Below are 21,616 nucleotides of genomic sequence, written 5' to 3'. Positions count from 1 at the left end.
TGCTCACAGCTGAGGACCGCTGCTCCTTGCGGGAGGCTCCCTCCCAGCCAGGCCAGCAGCACCAACAGCCCCACGCCACCAGAGATGCCCCTGCAGGCTCCTGGGGTGGCCATTCCCACACCAGCCAGGGGCTCTGCTGGTGGAGCTTTGGGTCCTGTTCCCTGTCCCTGATGCAGATGGGGCAGGGGGGGACCCTATTACTCCAGGCACCACAGCACCCTGCCACCAGCTGTCCCCGTTCCCACCACCAACCTGTGGGCGCAGGGCTGTGCCCTGAGCTGCAATCAACAGAAGAATCTGACGGGGTTTATAGTATAAAAACAAATAATGCAAGTAATTTATGTTGGCTCCAACAATCTTATGTCTGTCTTAGGTGCTGACCAAGCTCCCGCGACCACACGAGCTGAGCATCACGCACTTTCCATCACTTCACCTTCTGTTTGAGGAAATACTACAAAAGCTACGCAATAAGTATCATAAGTAAGAGACTGAAGTTAAAAAAATAATTCTATTTAAAAAAGAATTTAAAACTTTCCCTGTTCTGAAAGGACATACAGTGTCACATCCTAAAAACGAATGTTACCAAGGAAAATAAAAGCTCTACTTGGCATAAACACGCTTAAACCTTAGAGCTGTTTGCCAGGGGGTTAAGGCGACATCTTCTTGGGCAAGAGCATGGAAAAGCAGTGAGATTTGGGAACCAGTGCATGTAAGTGGGTAAGTGTAGGCTTGAAAGCCTGAACCGAGAGGCCTCTCTTGGCTCTGGGGAGGCAGAGCAACGCTGGGTGGGATGTCAGACATCCCGGCGTCTCCGTGTGGCAGGCGGGCTTGGCACTGCCTCCTGAGCACAGCTCCAGAGGAGCTGCGTGCTTGTAGGGCACAGGATGAGGCCCCTCCGCCCGGCCGCTGCGTGTGTCCTTCCCACTAGGACAAAGGGGAAGGAACTGGTGTCACCGTGTCCCCCAGGCAGCCCACAAGACAGCCACCACCTCAAACGTCCCCAGGGAGGGAGGGGGCTGCGAGCTTCTGCAGCTTCGTCTGTACTTTGCATCTCTTTGGGTTTTGGCTGACTCCACAGCAGATATTTAAAATGTTGAGAACCTCAGCCTACACTAGCCAGGCTGCATGCTGCAGGTCCACGTGGAGGCAGGGATGTTGTTTTTAGAACCAACGTAAGAAAATCCATCAGTCGAGATCAAACGTTTCATGGTAGATTGAAAAAATATACCAAAGTTACCAAAGTCTGTTATGTTCTTTGCTAATACAGTTCAAGGGTTTATTTCTTTGGAAACCCTTACGTGCTGCAGTCAGAATGCTGGAGTATTGATTTACCGATGAGATCAGCTTTTAGAAGATGTCTGAGCTTGTAAAGGTGCTCAGGACGGGCGATTCCAGAGTACCTACGAGCTAATAGGTTTCTAATGCTCGCCAAGTTGTTACTGACCTTCTCGATGGTTTGCACAATTCTGGAATTTCATTCTGAGGGTGTCTGCCCAGCCTCGAGCCCCTGCCAGCCCACTCCAGGGGGTTTGGCAGGAGCAGAGAGCGGGGACAGCCCTGGGCGCAGCAGGGACCGGGACCCACCAGGACGGTGGCCCCAGTGAGCACCAGGACAGCGACCCCAGTGGGCACCAGGCCATGCCCAGGGCAGTGGGAGGACGTCTGAGGGACGCCAGCAGCTGCCTCACCCCCACGCGGCTCCAATGGCCCCCAGGCAGTGTAAAGGTGTTCCCCTGCTGAGGCAGCAGGCAAAAGTTGAGATTTACATAGCTGGGAGACACCGTGCAAAGCGGAAGAGAGGGGAGAGGAGAGACCGCAGCTTGGGGTTTTGTTTTGTTGTGTTTTTTTTTTTCAATTATTGTTTTTGTGGTTCATTTCTGAAAAGCTGCTACTTCCCCTTTTTTCTTGAACTCCCTTCCCTTAAAAGAAAAAAAAACTTTAAGAGAAATTGAAGAAAGCAACTAGAGCTCTGAAGCTGCACCCTGGACAAAACAAGTCCGTACGGGAACTCCTGCTGACAAAACACCAGATGCCTGCGTCCTAAAACATTTCTCCCCGTGCTGCACTTTGCTAACACATCCCCCGCACGTGGGGACTGCAGCAAGTAGTGAGATGGGCACGGGGGGCCTGGAGCTGACGGGGGTAACAGCCTGTCCTTGCAGTTTGTGATGTCAGGAATACTGTGACAGCACCACGCTCGTGTCTCCTGCTCGCTCACCCCCTCCGGCGCAGGCAGGAGCAGCAGAGCCACTCGCCCCCAGCGCCTGCTGCAGGTCCCCAGCCCTGCTCCCCAGCCCCCTTCTCGCTCGGTACCACAGCCCGTAGCTGCGTACGGAGATACACCCAGTTACCTCAAGAATAGGAAAAAAATAAAATTCAGGCTTTTAGGTCTGCGGGATCCCAATGAGAATGCAGAATCTGCTCTGCGTGCCCCAGACAATTTGGCTGAGCTTCCCCAGGGCCCCACAGCCAGGCTAATGAGAAACTCCCCAGCAACCCCCATGTACAATGCTTCCATAGGTCTTTAAAATGCCTTAAATTCTCTGTATATTTAGTAAGACTTTTTACTTCTTTAAAACGTCCCTTGCTGCTCCTCAAGATAATGCTCTCGTGATGTATTGCAACAGCAACGCAGCGCTGCAAACAAGGGCCCAGCCAGGCAGACGCTGAGCTTTGCTTTCCTGGCTCCGAGGCAGCAGCGAGCCCCCAAGCAGGGCAGGGCTGAGCCGGGGGCTGGGGGCTGCTGGGGGCAGCGGGGACCCCACCACGCTCCTCGGCCGGGACGGGAGCCGGACCTGCTGCCGGCAGCGAGTGCTACTGGTGGGCTCTGCACCAGCAAGCTCGGTCCTCGGGGAGGGAGAGGAAAGGAAGAGCTTTCCTTCCCGCTGCATGAAGGAAAAACAGTGATGAGAACGGAAGAGGAAGGGCACTTGCAGGATGCCCCTTGTAAACAGGGCTGGTGGGCACCGCCGGTGCTTTCCAGGGCAGGGGGCAACCTGCGCCTCCCTGCGCACTCTGCCAACCCTTTGGGTCAGTGCATACAGCCCCTAAGGTGCCAACCCAAAAAGAAAAGAATCCTAAAACTATTCCTAGTTGCATCTGAAGTATTGAAATCCCACTGTGGCAGGTTCTCCCAGCACAAGGCTGATGTGCCCTGCCATGGCAAACAGCACCTGGCACAACGCGCCCGAGGAGCATCTCCGCAAGCAGCTCCTTTGCCCCACAAATTCCGCCTTGCCTTACCAGGAAGGCTTCCAGCATGGCTTACACTGGTTTGGTGAACACAGCAAGCTCGAGCAGCAAAAGCATCTCCCCGGGGCTGCTCCTCAATGACACGCAGGCCTTACAAGCACAGCTATCAAGGGCACTACCTGGCCGTGGCTCCCTCGCGCTGCCCCGTGCTCGCCCCGCGGCTCGCCCCGTGCCGGCAGCAGCGGAGCAGAGCAGCAGCACGGCTGCTCAGAAGGCGCTTGGTGTGCGTTTGCACACACACAGAGATGTACAAACACACGCAGGAGAAGAAGGCAGAGAAGTATGTTAATTTGAAACATCTGGCAACTGTTTTGGAGTTAACAAGTCTGGTTTTTGGCCTTTTGTTTAATTTTTTTTTTCTGCTGGGGGGTTAAGCAGGGGAGGCAAGCTTGTCATTTGGGGCTGGGGAAGGAAGGGGCATGAAAGGAGAAGTAGAAGCGTGTTTTTTCACCCGTTATTGAAGTTCAACATCACCCTACTGGAGCTAATGCAAACAGGAAGATCATAAAAGAGCATAATGAAAGTCTCGCGGGCTGGGGCCGGGGGCTGGTTTCAGTTACGGGCTGTAGCCGGGGAGGCACACCACACAAGAACGAGGCTCCGCCGCACACCGCTACGCACCGCGGCGCGCGATGCTTTTTCTTGGTTTCTCCTCAGTCCCATTGCAGCCTCTGCCCCGTGCCCTGCACTCACAGGACAGCACACCGTGCCTTTATACGCATGCAAGGCCGAAGCGTGTAGCTGCTGAATGCATTGAAAGGAAAACCCACCAGTTAGCACACATTTTCTTTAAGCCACCATAAATCACACTTCCAAAACATCCAAGGTGTCAGATGTAGGGTAAAATGAGAGCTATAATTATGGCAGTAAATGAAGACCAATGTAGGAGACCCAACTAATTTGGGAAAAGCCTCTTACAGGCTTTGTCACCTACAGCACAGTCACCGCTACCATGCACAAATCCCAAATTAACTCCCACTGCACAGAAGTGACTGATGCTACTGCTTCGAGCCTCAGCCTGTGTTGAGCCGAACACACCCTGAGGCCAGTAACAGCACCATCCACCACGGGCACAAAGGGGCACCAAGGGCACCGCCAGGGCTTGTGGCAGGGTCGGCCACCAAAGAACAGAGAGAACAAGAATCCCTCAAAGCAGCCCTGGCATGGGGAAGGATGTGCCCATGCCACGAGGCACCACGCCGAGGCAGCCCATGCTGTGCTGAGCAGCCAGATGCTGCCTCCAGGAGGAGAAGCCTCCTGCAAGCCCATCTCCTGGTGACTCCCAGCCGGCCTGTGTGGAACAGGAAGGCAGCACCAACATTGATGCTCGTGTTACTGCTTGGTTTCTGAGCGGCTTTCGCGCCACTGCCGAGTCTCGCCGAGAACACCCTTGCCTGTCCCAGGAGGAGGGCACAGTGGTGGCATAATTGTCTTGAGAGCCAAGAGCATCCTGAGAATCTCATAACCATTAAAGACATACCAGACAGTAAAACATCAGCACATGTGGCACACAGGGACTGGGACGTGGCTAGTGACTTACCCCGAAGTTGAAGTACAGATGGATCTGCCACGTACATTTGCGTTATCAATACACATTACACAGCTACGTACAAGCTTGTTTTATCCTGCTGCGTTCCCCGAGCCTCTCTTTATTCATGTTTTCAGTGCAATACAGATGAGCATGTCCCAGACACATGTTTAAGTTCTCTTACTATCAAAGAGACCAAAAGCTGGTTCAAATGTTAAATCTTTCTGCCATGGCAATGTACCACTTTCATCCTCCAGCTCCGACAGTACTTTCCAATTTCCTCCGAGAGGAGAAACACACACATTCCAGTTGAGACTGAAGTTTAAAATTCCTATTAAAGCCGCTTTAATGTAATTAGATTGGAATGAATGTGCAACAGTGCCCATTGCAGAAAACTTCAAAGCAGTTATACTGGAGAAATCGCAACCCGCTTCAGTGTGCCCACAAGAAGGAGGAATGGGTCTCCAGAGGATAAGAGTATATTAGTCTCTGTATGTAATAGATTTTATTGACCATATGGAACTGATATAAAAATTGTGTTGCAGTGGGTAGTCTTGGATTTGAGACAGGAATGTGACATACAAAATACAGTTTCTGTAAAAAGCCTGGCAGCTTTCTGGCAGTTTTTGCAATCAGAAGAACCTAAAATATTTACCTGATTGAGTCACTGATGAGTCCCAGTTCAAAGCAAAATCCGAAGATTCGCCCTCTTCAACTGAAAAAGAACAAAAATATGTTGTGATTGCTGAAACAAACCAACTGGAAAGCAAAACCATCAGAAAAGTAGGTCTGCTATGACATTAAGTGTTCTACCAGACTTCTGCGCCAGTGAAAGAGAACTTACTGCTTTCCATAAAATAATTCATAAGGCGGAAATTTAGTAGAGTTTTTCCCTACATTTTAACCTAACTATGGGATTTCTGCCTGCAGCTTCTTTCTGGATAGCTAACTGTAAGTTTACGTGAAATTTTAATAGAGGTTTAAGTACCCCTAGCTGCTAAAGGTGCATATTTGAAAGTTTGTACATTCACAACAACTTACACGTACAAAATTACCATTGTGAACTTAGAGGTAATTTTTGAGATCCATGTAACACATCATAGTAAGGAACTGTCCCATGAAGGGAGAATTGCCTGACTTACATAATTAACACATTAACAACAGTTCTTCCGTGTTCAGAATTAAAAGAAAAAATACTCTTATAATGTGCAAGCGATTTCTGTAATATGACAGTCATAAATAAGTGCATTTAAGGCTTGATGATGTGAAAGCTGTCAGAGCCAGGTGCTCAGCACTCACAAGCGACGTGTATATAACCTGCCTGTTAGGAGTTATAAAATTTCATTTCATTCTTACAAATAACGAAGAGACCAGCTGACAACAGGCAGGCTAGCTGAGAGCTCGATCCTGCTGTTCCTGAAGTCAGTGGCAGCCTCACTGCTGCCAGACCGTGTGTTTGAAAGCGGTAACTGCAGAAATTCTTCTTTTTAATCATGAAAGTTGATCACCTTCATCTGCCTGCTCTGTCACCACGACACCAAAAGAATTTAAATCACCGGTCTTTATTTCCTGATGAAAAGTATTTATTCCTTGCACTGAACAACCTCTCACCTTTTATCTAAATACTGCTGGATATGAGTACAAGTCCTACATAATTCTGTAACTGAAATCAAAGCCATATTGCAAAGCCCCAAGCACAAGTGCTATTGAACAGGTGGGACGTGTGTGCCCAGCCCTGGAACCTGCTGCAATGCTTATTTACATTGATTATTCACATTTGCATCACAACATTCTTGATTTTATGCTTTTTCTCCATCTTTTCTCTTCCTTTGAGGAATTCCAGCATCCTTTAAACTTGTCTGTGGAGGCTGGTGTTATCGATGACATCAATGAGCCATTAGGAACAGAGGAGATAGCTTACACAGGCAGTGCTTTGACAAATTTCGATTTTCTGTTCAGCCCTCACAAGCAGCATACATTGCACAGAAGGGCACAGTGCCGGCCATGGTGGGCTGCAGGTTTATTAACTAGGGGAGAACTCGCCACTTCTGCTCAAAGTCCTACTTCAGACAGCTATGCTTTTCCCAAAAAGAAATAAATCCATGTTAGCACAAAGGCCATGTCAGGTAATTCCAGAAGGACAGGAGCCCGTAAGCTGTGAACGTCCTGCAGCCACTGACAGGGACGGAGCGGGTGGGATCACACCTGCGCTCTCCTAGGGGCTCACCCGCCATTTTGTGCTCAGTAAGCCGCCATCTTGTTAACATTTTGACCCATCTCTTAATAGAAAAACTCCGGATATAATATCCTAAGTACAGTTTCCTAAGTACTTATGTATCCTAAGTACAATTTCACTTTCATACAAATATCTCATTTTAACATTAAAATCCACATAAAGTTAGGAGGATTTTGCCCCGAACTAAATAATACTTCAGATACCTTACTCAGACAAGTGGAAGGTTTTAATTTTATTTTTTCCATGACTGCTTTTTGGCTAGTTGGTTTGGACAGGTTTCTTTATTAGTAATTTTATGCTGGGTTTTTGTATTTCTTGATATTTTCTCTTAGAAGGTAGGGTGGGGAAAAAGTCTACTGAAAAGACACAAAGGCAATAAATTCAGTCACAGTCAAGCCACAGCACACAACACCAGTGCAGGCCATCAGCAGTTGCAGCCACACGCTGCCTTTCACTTTGGCCAGGCCCTGCAGACTGCCCCAGTCCTGGAGCTGCCTTGGGGCAGCCAGCTCCAGCAAAACGGCAATTTTAGGGATCCCCTACACGAGTGCAAAGGGTTGAGCCTGCCTCTGCTGGCATTAACTGGCTCTGCTCCCTAATGACTGAAAAGGGGACAGAGAACACAGACGTGAAGGCGGCGGCTCCTAAACCCGCCCTGTGGCACTGCAGCCCTGCTTTGGGCTGCGGGTTCCTCCCTGCTCTGCACGGAGCCACCACGCAGCCGACCGCGCCGCACCTCCCGGCAAGGAGCCGGCAAGTCTTCCTCTGGCCGCTGCTTGCATCACTGTTCCCTTCTTTTATTTTCATTAGAATTTTTTTATAACGAAGGAGAAGGGGTAAAAGGGTGGCTGAGGCTGGGGCTAAGCTCCGGAAGGTTGGGTCTTGCCACAGGCACGCAGTGTGACCATAGGGAGGGTGCTCAGCCCCACCCGGCCTCTGCTCCCCTCTCCTCCACGAACACAACTTTGAGCTGAGAGGTTTGTCTGTGGCCACCTTAATCTGGATGTCAACCTTTATTTGTGAGTCACTGCTTGAACGGGTGTCACTGTGGTTTCACCTCGGCCATGACAGCAAGCAGAAGCCACAGAAATCAGAGGAACAGAACGTTTTTTTTCCTCCCCAAAATCAGCCTGCACAGCCAAACAGCAACAGCTACAGCCTGCCCTCCGTTGTGCCCAGCCATTACGGGCCTCATGGGGAAGCCGGAGCTTTCCTGGGACAGTCGGAGGCTCAACGATGTGATGCTCACGTTGGGGACAGGGAGTCCCACGGCCATGTCTGGGGAGAAGTGCCTTGGGACCCCCGGGAGGGCAGGGTGGGTTGGCAGCAGGTCCTGTGGCTGCGGCTGGGAAGGGTTCCCAGCTCTCACTGTGGAGAACTGAGGCAGAACCACCCTTGGCCCATAATATCAGCCAGAGTAATTTACTTCAGCTGATTTTTCAGTTAAAGCTTCAGTTTCTTAATATTTTGGCTGTCACTCCTTGAAACCTAGTTTGACTCAGGTGGCCAGTTTGTATTACCACTCACTTTGTGGATGCTATTATTTAAGCAGCCGTAATGGGGGAAAAAAGCCCACGAAGAGGTACAAAGTGTTCGACGTGATTACTTTCACAATACGTAGCACAGTAGAATAACTCCCATTTCATTAGCAAGAAAATAGGCTTTCTGAGACACACCAGACGATCACAGTTGCTGAAGCCAGGGACCAGACCCTGGCCCTGTGCTGGCTCACCTGGGGGCATGCAGGCGCACACCCCACACCCCGATGCTCGGCCCCAGCAGGATACGGGCACAGCGGAGCCCCACTGCCATCTGGCACATCCTGCAGCCTGGGAACACGGCAGGGAACCAGCACAGTTTCATAGGGAAAGCTGAGATTTCACAGAGCAACCAGAGATGTTGTATCTGCTTCACTGCTCTAAAGTACTAAACCTTCATATCAATGTCCACAGCACAGGATTTCTATATCTAAAGCATCAACTTTTGTGTTTGTTTTGTTTTGTTTTGTTTGTTTGTTTGTTTTGTTTTTGTTTTTCCCATTCTGCCCCCATTATTCCCCAGCACTGGGGGCCCCATTGCATGCCCCCCAAGCAGAGCAGATGAGGGATCTGGGCACAAGACCCAGGGCAAGGGCAGCACAGCCATGGCCAAGGGGTGACATCGCAGCATGGCACTCCCGTGCACCCCAAATATTTTCCTTTTGCCCACTTGTCTCAGCCATCCTTGGCTCTCCAAGGATGCTGATTTAATTGCTAGGTCACGAGTGCTGCAGGCACAGAGATTTCAGTTCTTTGTGCTCAGAAAAACTTCTGACAGGCTTCAGCATCCATTTCCCCAAGAGCGAGAGCATCTATTTATGGGGCTACCATTACCTGCGCTCCATTCACAGCCACAGTGCTTATTTAACACTTTATCACTCCCAGGAAAGAAGTTAACCTTATCAAAGGAAGACGCTTCTGAACCAAATGTTGATTTCTAGATGCAATCAAGCTTTACAAGCGAGCAGCAGCCCTCAGCAATTCAGATGGCATGTGCGTGCTCCCTTATCCTATTACACAGGCTTCGAGGACCGGTTTAATTCTTCTCGTAACACAAAAACTCCCTGATACGCACACTAAACCTCCAGGAACCATGGCTGTGTGAGGCCTGGCCAGGAGGCATCCCTACACGGGGCTGTGGCGAGGAGTTGCAGTTGGATGGAGCCACGCCACCGCCTGCAGCCCGAGCTTGAGCACCATGAACCTGAGAGCCCGAGTGTCAAACACAGGTGCCATGCTTGGAGGATTTTATCAGATGTTGTTTATGACAGACTGCTCTCAGACAAACTCAGGGAAGTCTCAGTGACGGATGCATGTTAGCTGCAACACACGAGTCAAGATTCACTGCTCTCCCTCTAGAGAAATGCTCCAGCACCAGGCCTGCCTCCCAAGCCACTCGCACAACGATCACACATTTTCCCTGACCTGTCTGGGGGTATTTGCAAGCAAGATCTCTGTGACGTTCCCAAATCTTTGGGTTCTTCTCTGCCTTTCAGATGCACACTTCAATGCTGTCTGACCCAGCCTCTGCTCTGCCGCAGTCTTCACACAAAGCCATACACTGCCAAACCCACACACCAGGCCGAGCCCCATGTGCCCAGCTGGGATCTGATCCTGCGAAACGTGGAGCAGCTTCAATGCCAGTCAAGTCCAAGGGAGTGGAGGATGCTTAAAACTTTATGGCTGGAGCGCTGCAAATCAAGGCACATCTTGAGGTGCAGATCGGCTTGCGAGTCGTGGGGCTTCACAGGGTATGGGGAACACACACCAGAGAGCATGTCCTGGGGCATCCACCTCACCTTGCGGATGGAAGGGAAGTGCTGGTGCCTCAATGCTCATCCTAGCCTGCAGTCTGTCCCCTGCAGGAGCCCCAAAACCACGAGCTCGCCGGCACCTTTCCCTTGGCACTGTCACTCTCAGCTCGCAGAGGGGACGAGCCCAGCGGCTCCCTCGTCTCTCCCTGCTGCCCAGCCCCGTCAGCCATCGGTGGCCTCTGGCCAGCATTTTCTTCCCCCGTTAAATAGGAGCATTATACATCTGTGCTTTCACAGGCCAGCAGGCCAGGGAATAAGACAAGAGAGCTTACTGACATGGCTTATTTAGCTAGTTCAGAGCCTAAATTTGCACAAGTTCTCTAGCTGCTTTTCTCCAAAGTCAGTTACAGGGCTTGGCAGGGAACGTGGTTTTTGCTGGCAAAGTCAGCCTTTTTGTGCAAAGGAGGGAGGAGTGGGGAAACCCAGGCTGCTGTGCTCAGTAGGTCAGGGAAAAAGAAAAACAAAAAAAAGGAAGAAGGATGAGACAAATGGAACAGAATTACAAAGGAAAAATGAGAAAGAAATGCAAAGAAATATAGGAACAGGAAAAGATGCAGAGATGATTAAGGAGAACAAAACAAACAACAAAATAAGGTAGCACTAGCAGGTTTATGCAAAGAAGATCTAATTATGGGTGGCTAAATCCTCCAGGACATTAATATTCCATCCTAATGTGTCTAGTTTCCTCCTTTCCAGACATGGCAGGGAGGAAATGAGAATCACTTAGATACACTGTTTAATGAGCAAATGATGGACGATCACCAAATACAGCCTGCCTGATAAGTATCCATTAGCTCCAGCCCGCACCGTAAATCTGCACGCAGCTAACAGGCCTGGGTCTTCAGCCACCACAGCGAAACTTCATGTAACTGCGAGCACATAACGGGATCCCTCGAAATAAAAGCCTGCTCTCGGTAACAGGAGGCAGGCTGCAGGACATCCATAATGGCTAATCACTGCCCTGCCCGCGGCCCACACACCTGACTCACCGGCCGCAGCATATTTATTCCCAGTGCTCATATTTAGTTTTTGTTTCTAATTCGCAGACTCCACTGGAGACATACATTTCCCATCAAAATCTATTATGTAAATAAATACGAGTGCACGGCGTAATAAAACACAGGCAACGTTTCAGTTTACTCTCAGGATCAGCATCTTAAACGTGCGATACATTAAGCTCGTGGCTCCTAGAAGTGAACAGGCAGATACCTTGTCTGGGTGCTTTTAGAGAGCTGGGAGCAATTCTCACCCCACACCACCACTGCCCTCGGCTCTGAGGCAGATGGATGGGAGCACCCAGGGGTGCCCTGCAGCCCCAGGGAGCACCCAGGGGTGCTGTGGCAGCCCCAGGTGGGGCAGGGGGCCGCGGGCGGGCGGCTGGCGAGGCCGCAGGGAGGCGAGAGCCGGCTGCCTGCGGGCGCGCTCCTCTCTCATTACGTGCATTTCTAAGGCAACTGTCACCATAGTGTCTGCGCCTTCTTTCAAAAATAGATCTACTATGAGTAAACAGCCGTTTTAAAGCTCAAGTGAAACAAAACAGGTGAATCTGACGTCCCCCACGTCGCTCGTAAAACATGTATTTTACTTCAGCAACCAACAGTTTAAATGTTCTCGTTCCATCTGGAATGCTGGTGGAGGACAAACCCGGTTACGTGTTGAAATCGGGGGGATCCATTTGAGAAAGCAGAGGAAGGAGGAACTGGCACACCTACAGCTCCATGCCAGGACCCCGTGCCAGGGGGTGATGCTGCAGCCTGAGGGGCGATCCCCTGCTCTGCCAGCAGGCCGGCAGCGGGCCCATGTCCCCGGAGGACAGCGGGGTGAGACGTGTGATGAATGACGGACCAGGGGTGGGTCAGCAAGTGCAGACGCCGAGCGGCTCCAACACCTCCCTTCACGTGCTGAGGAGCACGAAGAACATGGGGCGTACATCGGGAGGCAGCAGAGCCAAGGGCTGTGCCCGGCTTTTTGGTTGCTTTGTTAACCCAACGCAAAGAAGTGGCTGCAACGAAGCGACGTCTCTGAACCAAACCAGAGCACCGCAAAGTTCAAACAAACTGGGCTTCGCTCCGAGGGGGGCAGAGTCTCACCAGACCCATCTATGGCGTGTTTGGCTTCTCCAGTGCAGAGAGGGGAAAAAAAAAAGAAAAAAAGAAAAAAAAAAAAAAGAGAGAAAAAGAAAACAGGAAAGAGCACTGTTTTTACATTCAGGCTATAAAGTCTCCCTACAAACAGGACACCTAATAAAATAATTTACATGTGCTTGCCCTATCTTGAGGCAGCTAATGAGGATGCTGAGGGTTCACATCTAACAGACTGCCAACACAAAGCAAGAAGGTTTTGAAATTAATTTACATGTGCTTTTTATCGAAATAGGAACTAACCCTGGGGAGAACAGAAGTAGACAACTAGGACCTGCAGACGGGCAGTGTGGCTGTAGCTCCTTACTCCTCATCCTGCCCTAGTGGCAAGAGACCGTGCCACCCGAAACACCGACCGGGACCACGCGCTGCTCCCCACTGCTGCCAACTGCCATCACCCCGGCCTGCAGGGTTCCTGCTTTGTCCAAGCCTAGTGCAGCTCTGAACTCAAAAGCTGCCTCCTCCTTTCCTCCAGCAGCAAGCTGCAAAGCCTCCCCCAAAACCGCTCCTGCCTTGTTGCCAATTTTCCCCGTGCGTTTCACTGGGACGGGCAGGAGCAGGCACGGGGCCTCCCATGGCAGCAGCACCCCAGCACCCAGCCGCTCGCAGCTTCCCCTCACCAAGCTTTTGGACTCGTGCTCAAGTTTGACGTCACAACAATTCACACCGCACATGTGATAAAAAGAACAGAAGACGACCAAAACAGCAGCGACTGCCTCAGGGGCGTGGATGGCATGGCAAGCTGCACAGCCCTGCTCTTACAGACATCAGCCTCTTCCTCCACCCTCCTCAGAAGCAGGTTTGGGGTCAGGATGCCCGCACCCCTCACACCTGCTGCCCCACCGACACCCCATCCGGCACCAGGGCTGCTCAGCAGAGCTGGAAAGAGTCTCCAGCTGGATCTCCTCCCCTCAGCCTAAAGAAACGCACTGCTCCTTGCTGCTAATCCTTCCAACTCTGAGTGTTGTTTTTTTTTTTAAGTTGGTCAGCTCTGTTTCCAGAGCAGGTAGCACAGGAAAAGGAAGAGAGGAGGCCTTTCCTGACCAGCCACGTTAATTAGAGCCGTGAGGGCTTGGAAAAACCCATCTGGCGAGTGGTGTTATTTCCCCTTACCCCTCCTCTTTGGTGCTGGTCCCAGTCTGAACGAAACGAGTTTCCCAAAGCACAGCCACGCCGGGCTGCCGCTGTGCCGGCTCCACACCCGATGATGGGACGGGGGCAGCTGTTGTGGGGGAGCAGGCGTTTTGGGGCTGTTGGCAGGGGTCTGTGGCTCTAGCAAACAGCTCCCTGTGGCTCTTTGTGCATGCAGGCGTGTGCACGCCTCTGTGCACGGGTATGGCAACACTCCCCAGGCGCTCTCATTCTAATGCTGCTTTCTCCCCAGATGAAAATATACATATTCTTATTAAGAAAAAAAAAATGTGTGAAGTATAAATTTGCATCTATGATCATTTCTGTTTCATAAATTGTACTTTAATAATAAAACAATGCGCTCTTCTGAACTGCCTGATAAACGCTCACAGGAAGGTCAGCCTCTCGTACACAAGCCTCAATATTTTGACGAAGGAACGCACGACTGGTATGAATTAAATACCACAGGGTAAAATACAGATAAAAGGGTAGATAAAAGCCGGTCTGAGAGCTCACACATGGGGAATCCAGCACCTCCTCCAGCACCATGAGAAGTGTCTGGGACCCCCCAGAAGGACCCACGGGCAGGGCAGCGCTGCCGGGGTGTCACCGCCCCGGCCGGGAGAAGCCCCCCAGCGGAGATTTGTCTCCTTGAAAGACGAGACTTGTGGCCACGTTACAGCGAAAGAAATTACAGTGAGGGAGAGAACGTTTTATATATCACATATATCCCTTCGTAGCGTCAAATTTAATTTGAAGAAAAACCAACGCGGCCGCCATAAAGTGGAAACTAATATTTTTTATGACCCCTTAACAACCTGTCCTTAGTGCTAACATACCATAAATAAATTTCAACGTCTTGTTATACACGTAGTTTATTTTAAACAAGACTAAAAGGGGAACACAGTTCTTATTGAAAAACGGCGCACACACAAAGAAGGGGGAAAGCTGGCTTTGAAAAACTTAATCCCCAAACCTACTCTTTTCTATTCGTATTAATCTCACAACCTTTCCATCGAAGCGAAACATGGAAAGAGTTTCCAAATATTTTATAATTCTGAATGGATTTCCCCCGTGTAACAGTAATAATATTTTTACAGCTAAAAGATCCACTGATTTAATAAGTGTGATTTGTGTATTTAGAAAATTCATTAGAGCAGACGTTTCCCGACATTTTCAGATTTATTTATTTATTTAGCCTAATTTGGGTACACTACTTCAAAAGAACGCTTAGAGCTTCCCAGTTCCTTAGTCACTCACTAATAACATCTAATAATTAATAAAGACATGTAAATTCTTAACTCCCAGAACTATTCCAAACTTACTATCAGTACGCTTCGTGTCATGTCTCACTTATGGATATCTGCATTACTTTGTTTCATAAAACGCTGAAGGGACACGTACTTATCTCGCTCTCCACCGCGAGCGAACACCCAGGCACGCTGCAGCCGCTCGGGCACGGGGCCGAGGCCGCGCCAGGCTGCACCTCCCAGCCTGCAAAGCCTCACAGGCAGCGGCACAGGATCACAGCCGGGGTTGTGCCAGGCTGTGGCCCTCGTGTGAAAACACGCCTATAAAGACGGGGCAGGGGACATGCGCCTGTTCAGTCCTTGCACAAAAATGTGGGTGCTACTCGTGGGTTGGGGTGAAGGCAGTTTGGGAGAGAAAGCAAACACTGCAAAAGCAGAGCATGAGGAGGAATTCAGGTGCTGCCTCCCACCACAGGCAGATGTTCCACCACGGCCAGGAGAGCGGGGCCACCACACAACGGGTGTGCCATCGCTCCCAGCGTCCCCGCTGCTCCTTCCTCTCCCCCTGCTTCTACCACAAGCACACTCCGTGGCACAGCAGAGCTGGGGTCCCTCAGCATCCCTCAGCACCCCAGCCTGCTCGCTGGTGGGCAGGGCAAGGAGCAGAAAGGACTGGGCTCTGGGCAAGCACACTCAGCAGCAGCTACGACATCCGCCTGCTATCAGCAGTTTTCATCACAAATCCAAAGCAGAGCGCCACAGGAGCTACTAGGAAGTAAATTAACTCCGTCCCAGCCAAAAGCAGGGTGGGCGAGTACATCTGGACAGGAAAGGCCCAGCTGAAAAGTATAAAAGCCCCGGACAGCAGCTCTGAAAGCGTCTGTGGAAACAAAGAGGGCACCGAGGGCAGCAGCAAACACCCTCATTTTCCTCCTTACAGCCCCTTCTGCACCTGCCTCCAGGGTTATTAAAATCCCTGTTCCATGGATGGGGACCACGGGGAATAACATCAGCTCAATCCATCTTTACTCGGAGGCAAATTATTTTGTGTCTACTCCTCTCTGACAAGTGCTCTTGTCAGTGCTTTGTGTTCTGTAACGTTTCTGTGTCATATTTATTTGCTTGTTTTGATTTCTGGTCCTCTGTCGGAAGGAAGGCTGCCAAGAACGTAAGTCCTGTCTCCGAGCAGTCCTGCTGAGCCTGGGAAATGGGGCGTGGGCACTTCCAGACGCAGCAAAAGGCAGTACGTTGACAGAAGCGTCCCTAAAGAAACACAACTTGCACCAAGTTTTGCATTTTAAGTTGGGTGGACTACATGAACAGTACTTGGAAGAAGACAGAGAATAGCCCCACTGTCCTAAAGAAGAGGGAGCACAGTGGGTATTATGAAGCGACACCCGAGTAAGCTTCCCACACCAGGAACACGTGCAGGTGCAAGGTTATTCACGCAGACAAACTGCAGCCTGGCAGTAATTTCACTGCGTGCGAGACAAGTCCCCCCAGATTTCAGCTATCACAGCCTCCCATAATCTGCAAGTCTCTTCCTCAAAGCCAAACTGAAAAAAAAAGAAAAAATGCACCAAAGCTCCTTACCTTTCAATACAAATAGCTTTCTTCCAATCTAGCCACTATAAAAAAGTGTTCTGATAATTAATTTGCACTCGAGGCAAACAGGGTTACTTAGCCGAACTAATGTCTTTTCCCAGGAAAGTTTCACCCATAGCCAAGGGGTCAGTGAAGCAGAGTTCCTCTACAAATTTTTATGACATCTGAATATATTTCCCATCCACACTTGTATTCTTCCCTGTTAACGAGATTTCTCTGTTCTCTTGGTTTTCTGCTAGAGTTACACAGCCTTATGGAAACCCTGCAGTAATAAGAGCCCTGTTTGCGCTCAGCCCATGCTAATTCGTGCTCCTCAACTCAGGCACGCTTTGGCCATGCATACGCCGGCACAGGAACAACTCCCAGTCCCGCTGACAAATGAGCTCTTTAAATAATAATACTGCAGAAAGGGGATCGACTGCCTCCATCCCTTCTGCATGCATTATGGACTTCGCGGCGTTCTGGGAAGCCATCACTTTGTATTAGTGCTGACTGGTTTCAGGGACGGGCTGTTAAGGTGAGCGTCAGTCAAGTGGATATAAAACTTGCCATTGATCAGAAAGCTGACCCTGTAATCGATAACGGTGCAGACATCCTTCCCCCTCCATCACACTAGTTATTTGTCTAAAAATGTGACTTCTTTTAAGACAAGGCTTTGTGATAGTCTACTTGGGATGTGGCAGATGAGAACTTGTTGTAGATAAATGCAGTAATCACCAGAATTTGACTGCGCTCAGGAAGCCTTGAGCTGGCCACCACCCAGCACCGCCAGCCCCATGGGGGCTTCCCAGTGCTGGCACCACAGGATGAGCACCCTGCCTGGCCTTACTCATCCCTGTGGCTTGGGGGCACACAGCCGAGCACCCCACAGACTAGTAAAATTGTGGCTTAGGCAAGATTCAGGGCAAGGAGGCAGCAGACACTGTACAGAAGGCTGGATGGTTCTGCTCATCTTTCCCCAGAGTGCAGGACACCTGGAAAAGCTGGCATGGGCTGTAGCTCCTTAGACCTTGTGTCTAAGTGGGGGGAGGAGTAGGGGGGAGTCTCCCACTGTTTTTAACACATGCCTGTGCATTAGTATTTTTAAGAATAAAAAATATATTTTCTAAATGAGTTATTCTTTTTCATACCTGTGCTTACACAATAGATACTGCTCAAGACTACAAATCAGTCTCCTAAAGCACCACACCTCCACCCACCAAGCTGAACCCAGATACTGCTTTATGAAGTCTGCTTTTAGGCTGGTGGCTCGAGTAGGAGTGTGGAGTGAAGGCTGCAGCCCTAACCAGGCATCACTCACCTACCTGGGCGCAACCCGAGCACAAACCAGCAGCAGGGTAAGCGTTGTGCAGCCCAAATGCTAACAGGGCACCCGGCCCTCTGAAAGGACAGAGTGGAGGGGAGCAGCTGCAGCGATACCATGTACAAACCCCTTCGCTTGGTGAAATGTCACCAAAGCAGCGCCTCCTACACGCCCCGTGTCCACACCACCTGAGCACACCCCCCACAGCCGGCTCCGAGTGCCGTGACACCCCCAGTACCTTGGTTAGCTGCAGATCGTCCCCCGATGGCACGCGTGCTGACATGGCTGGGTTGGTAATATTGCGTTACTCAGACAGGTAATTAACTTCATTTAAAACTAACTGGAAACAACACCGGTTAATATTCCTTGATCTCTGTTACTGTTGTACTGTCATCAAACCACCAGCTATAAGTTAGCAGTCAGTGGGAAAAAAAAAACAAACAACCGAACTTCTGGCAGCCAGAACCATTTTCAAAATCAAAATAAGAGCTTTTAATAACTCCAAAATAGCGTGATGTGTTTTGAACAACAGCTTTTCATTTCAGTAAGCTTATATTATAGTATGTGTCTCCTTGAACTAAGAGATCATTTGTTTAAATTGCTTGATTATACATAATGATCCTTCTCTTATAAAAGAAGATTCAACATTGCCACTGGGGGAGAGGGTGGAAAAATGCAGAGAATTTTACAAGAAAGAAAAACAGCTTACAACTCTTGCAGTAATAAAACATTAAGAAAATTTTCATTTGACTGTTGAACAAAACAGCTAGAAACATCTCGTTCTACCACAAATATTAACACTAACTCGCCATTCACAGGGAATAATGTACAGTTTTGATCAAGCTATAGAATCCACACGCTCACAAAATATTTAATTTTAAATATATAGCATGGAATTACTCCAACAACTTTTGCCATCACCTCCTGCCACTCTACATTTCCTAAACCTCGAGCCTAATTCACACATGAAGTCAGAGTATTTCAGTTTTAACCTAATAGCAGTTGGACATAATTTAATGCAAATCTGCCAAAAAGGGTACAGTTTCAAAGCGGTCTTTTACACTTTTATGGTCTGAAATGAGAACAAAAATTTTAATTTCATAAAATTTGAGAGTGAAAAAAATGGAATCGTTTACCAGCAAGTCAGAGAACAGCTTACACATTACAAAAGTCTGCTGAAAAAGGTCCCACAGGGCAGACAGGAAAAATAGAAGCTTACAGAATGAAAGTCTGGCAAAGAGGTAACTTTTAAGAGGCAAAACCATGGATTTTGTGTCTCCCTACATTTAATTGAGCTAATTGCAGGAAGAAAAAGATGGGCCCTGCTCCCAGATGAGAAAAGGCTGGCAGGGAGCGATGTGCTGATCCCGGGGATGTTGCTTGCTGCTCTGGGTCCTTCCAGCGACACGGGAGCAGCCGCAGGTTGCCCACGCTTGTCCGTCCGACTCCAGCTCTCACTGGCACCTGGCGAGCCCTCACACTGCCACCAGCAGCCCCCACAAACGTCCTCCATGGATCAGGGAGCTTCGGGTGCATCTTGCCAACGGAAAAGGGAGGGAGAACCACTAGGGAAAATAAGTGATCTTTTGGAGAGAGGTCTTGGTGACCTACACATAAATATGCAAAGCCAAGGAGAACGCCAAAGCCTTTGTACCATCCCCTCCTCCCCCAATCCCACCGGACATTACTGCCTCCCGAGCATCACCCACCGCCTGTCTGTGTGCCTTACGCAAGGTGAGAACAAGACAAAGATGCTCCACAGCTGCAGCCAGTGCGTGCACGGAAGGGCCAAACCAACTGCAGACATCAAAGCTCTCGTGTCTTCAAATAACAGAATTGCCATCACAGCGACATGTACCCGAAATGCTGCTACTTCCTGTGCTAAACAACCAGGGCACCATTTTCACAGTGCGTGCAGCTCAGTGCTGGCTCCCACCAGGCACTCAAACGTGATGCGATATGTGCATAGCTTCAACTTTTTTAATACGGAGCACCTAGTTCAGGGCTGTGTAACTATCTGGTGGCCCAGGTTTTGCACTGTTGTCTGACACTTCCCAAATATTCCAGCCCCTTCCTGGCTACCCAGTCTGCTCTTTTCGGAGCAGTGGCTGCTGAGCAGGGCAGCTCCCATGGGCAGGGCCTGCAGCTGCCACAGGATGGTCCCACCACGGCCAGGGCTGCCAGCCTGTGCCCCAGCCTGCCGGGCAGCTTGCTCACCCGCCCAGCCCCTCTGCACAGCCAGGTTTCGGCAAACGAAGGGTTCAAAAAAAAAAAATTGACCTTTCAGAGTTGCAACTTGGCTTGCAGAACTTCCCCACCCCATCCTGAACCTGCTAAACATTTACATTTTTAATTCAATGTACAAAAATAAACAAGCACCAGGAGTTACAAACAGCCACACTGCAGCCCCAGACAAGCCCCTCCCGCTGCTCCCCAGCACCCAGTCCCTCCTGCACCACAACCAGGCTGCTCCCGGACCCAGCCGGGCACCGTGGCCAGGACCAGGGTCCACCCATGACCCCTGCCCAGGGCCGTGCAGCACCAGCCCCTTGCTGCTACCCCCGGCACAGACACCAGCTGCTGCCCCAGCACCGAGTACAGGCTGGTACATGCCCACCCACACCCATACCGACACAGGGATGAGCACCTGAAGGGCAGATCTTCCCTTCTCATCTCAATGAAAGCTGCTACTAAACGTTTTTCTACAAGATTGGATTGCGTTCTCCAAGTGTTTCAGGGCATCCAGTGGTTTTCACGGGGAGTATAGAAGACAAAATCACCTGTACCACCACCTTTCCAGCAGCAATATGCACGTATACCCCAATACATGCATTTTGGCTGAGAAACTGGTAAGTCCCCTAGACGATAACAGCACACCTTCATTAAGTTTCTCTTCCAAGCCCCAAGGACGGCAGCCAGTAGAACACTAAATGTATGTGGAAGTTTTAAGGTCAGCATTGTGTAAATCCTTGCCTTCAGTGTCCTATCAGCAGTCAGCCCCTGCCGGTGTCCCCAGCCCACCAAGGCCACGCACCCACTAATGCTCCTCCCTGTAGGGATGCTCTGCGTGGCCAATGCCCCGGGCCACAGCGGGGACCCCATGGTGGCAGCCACAAGCACCCTGCAAACACCAGGGCACAGGAAAGGCAGAGAGCACAGCAGCAGTCAGGAGACACCAGGTGCCAGGGGGTCAGTGGGCTTGGAGAAAACGCGATTTGAAAAATAATTAACTGGGCCGTGAAACACTGCCATCATTTCCAGTATTAAAAATATAATCTTGCATATTAAAACAAATCAACTGAAATCCAATTGATAACTCAGTGTCCTCAGTATTTCCTCCAGACAGCTAATTTAATTAATCTTTTTGTTCTCTTGGATATAGATTTTAGATTTGCATTCTGCCATCAGAAAATAGCTTGTGCAATACTACAGGATCCTCACAAAGCAAATACATTTGTACATGGATTGGATTTTATTCCCTTGGCTGAAATGCTGATCATTTAGAAGCAAGAATGTTGCTGCCGCACACAGGATGTCACTCAGGATGTGACAGTTTCCTCTTGTTTCAAACTACTTTTAAAAAAAAATCCTTCTTAAATTAGAAACAAAAGTATTGCTTTTGATCAGCAGCAGCAGAGACTGCAAGCACACTGGGCCCGATCCGGTTATCTGCGAATTTCACTTTCAACTCTGACGGAAATTAAATGGAAATTAAACACGGTGCGGCAGAATTGCTTCCCTACAACACGGTCGAGGCGTTGGGCCCGCTGCTGCACTGGTGCTGCTCCTGCCCGTGTTCCCGGGGCCATCAGGGCCCA

General features: G+C 49.9%; 1 protein-coding gene across 5 annotated transcripts in view; it reads right to left on the bottom strand.

The window, feature by feature from the left end:
- The window catches only part of ZNF423 (zinc finger protein 423), a 209,498-nt gene that overhangs the window by 171,341 nt on the left and 16,541 nt on the right, over nucleotides 1-21,616 (bottom strand). For 4 of the 5 annotated variants that reach the window (XM_068693087.1, XM_068693083.1, XM_068693086.1 and 1 more), the window contains exon 2: nucleotides 5,436-5,495. The exons of the other annotated variant lie outside the window; for it this stretch is intronic. In XM_068693087.1, the coding sequence (XP_068549188.1) occupies nucleotides 5,436-5,495 (60 nt within the window). The remainder of the gene's footprint in view (nucleotides 1-5,435; nucleotides 5,496-21,616) is intronic. 5 annotated transcript variants of the gene reach the window in all.

Source organism: Anas acuta, chromosome 10, assembly GCF_963932015.1.
Source record: "Anas acuta chromosome 10, bAnaAcu1.1, whole genome shotgun sequence".
Classification (NCBI taxonomy): domain Eukaryota; kingdom Metazoa; phylum Chordata; class Aves; order Anseriformes; family Anatidae; genus Anas; species Anas acuta.
This window is presented reverse-complemented; position numbering and strand designations above follow the sequence as displayed.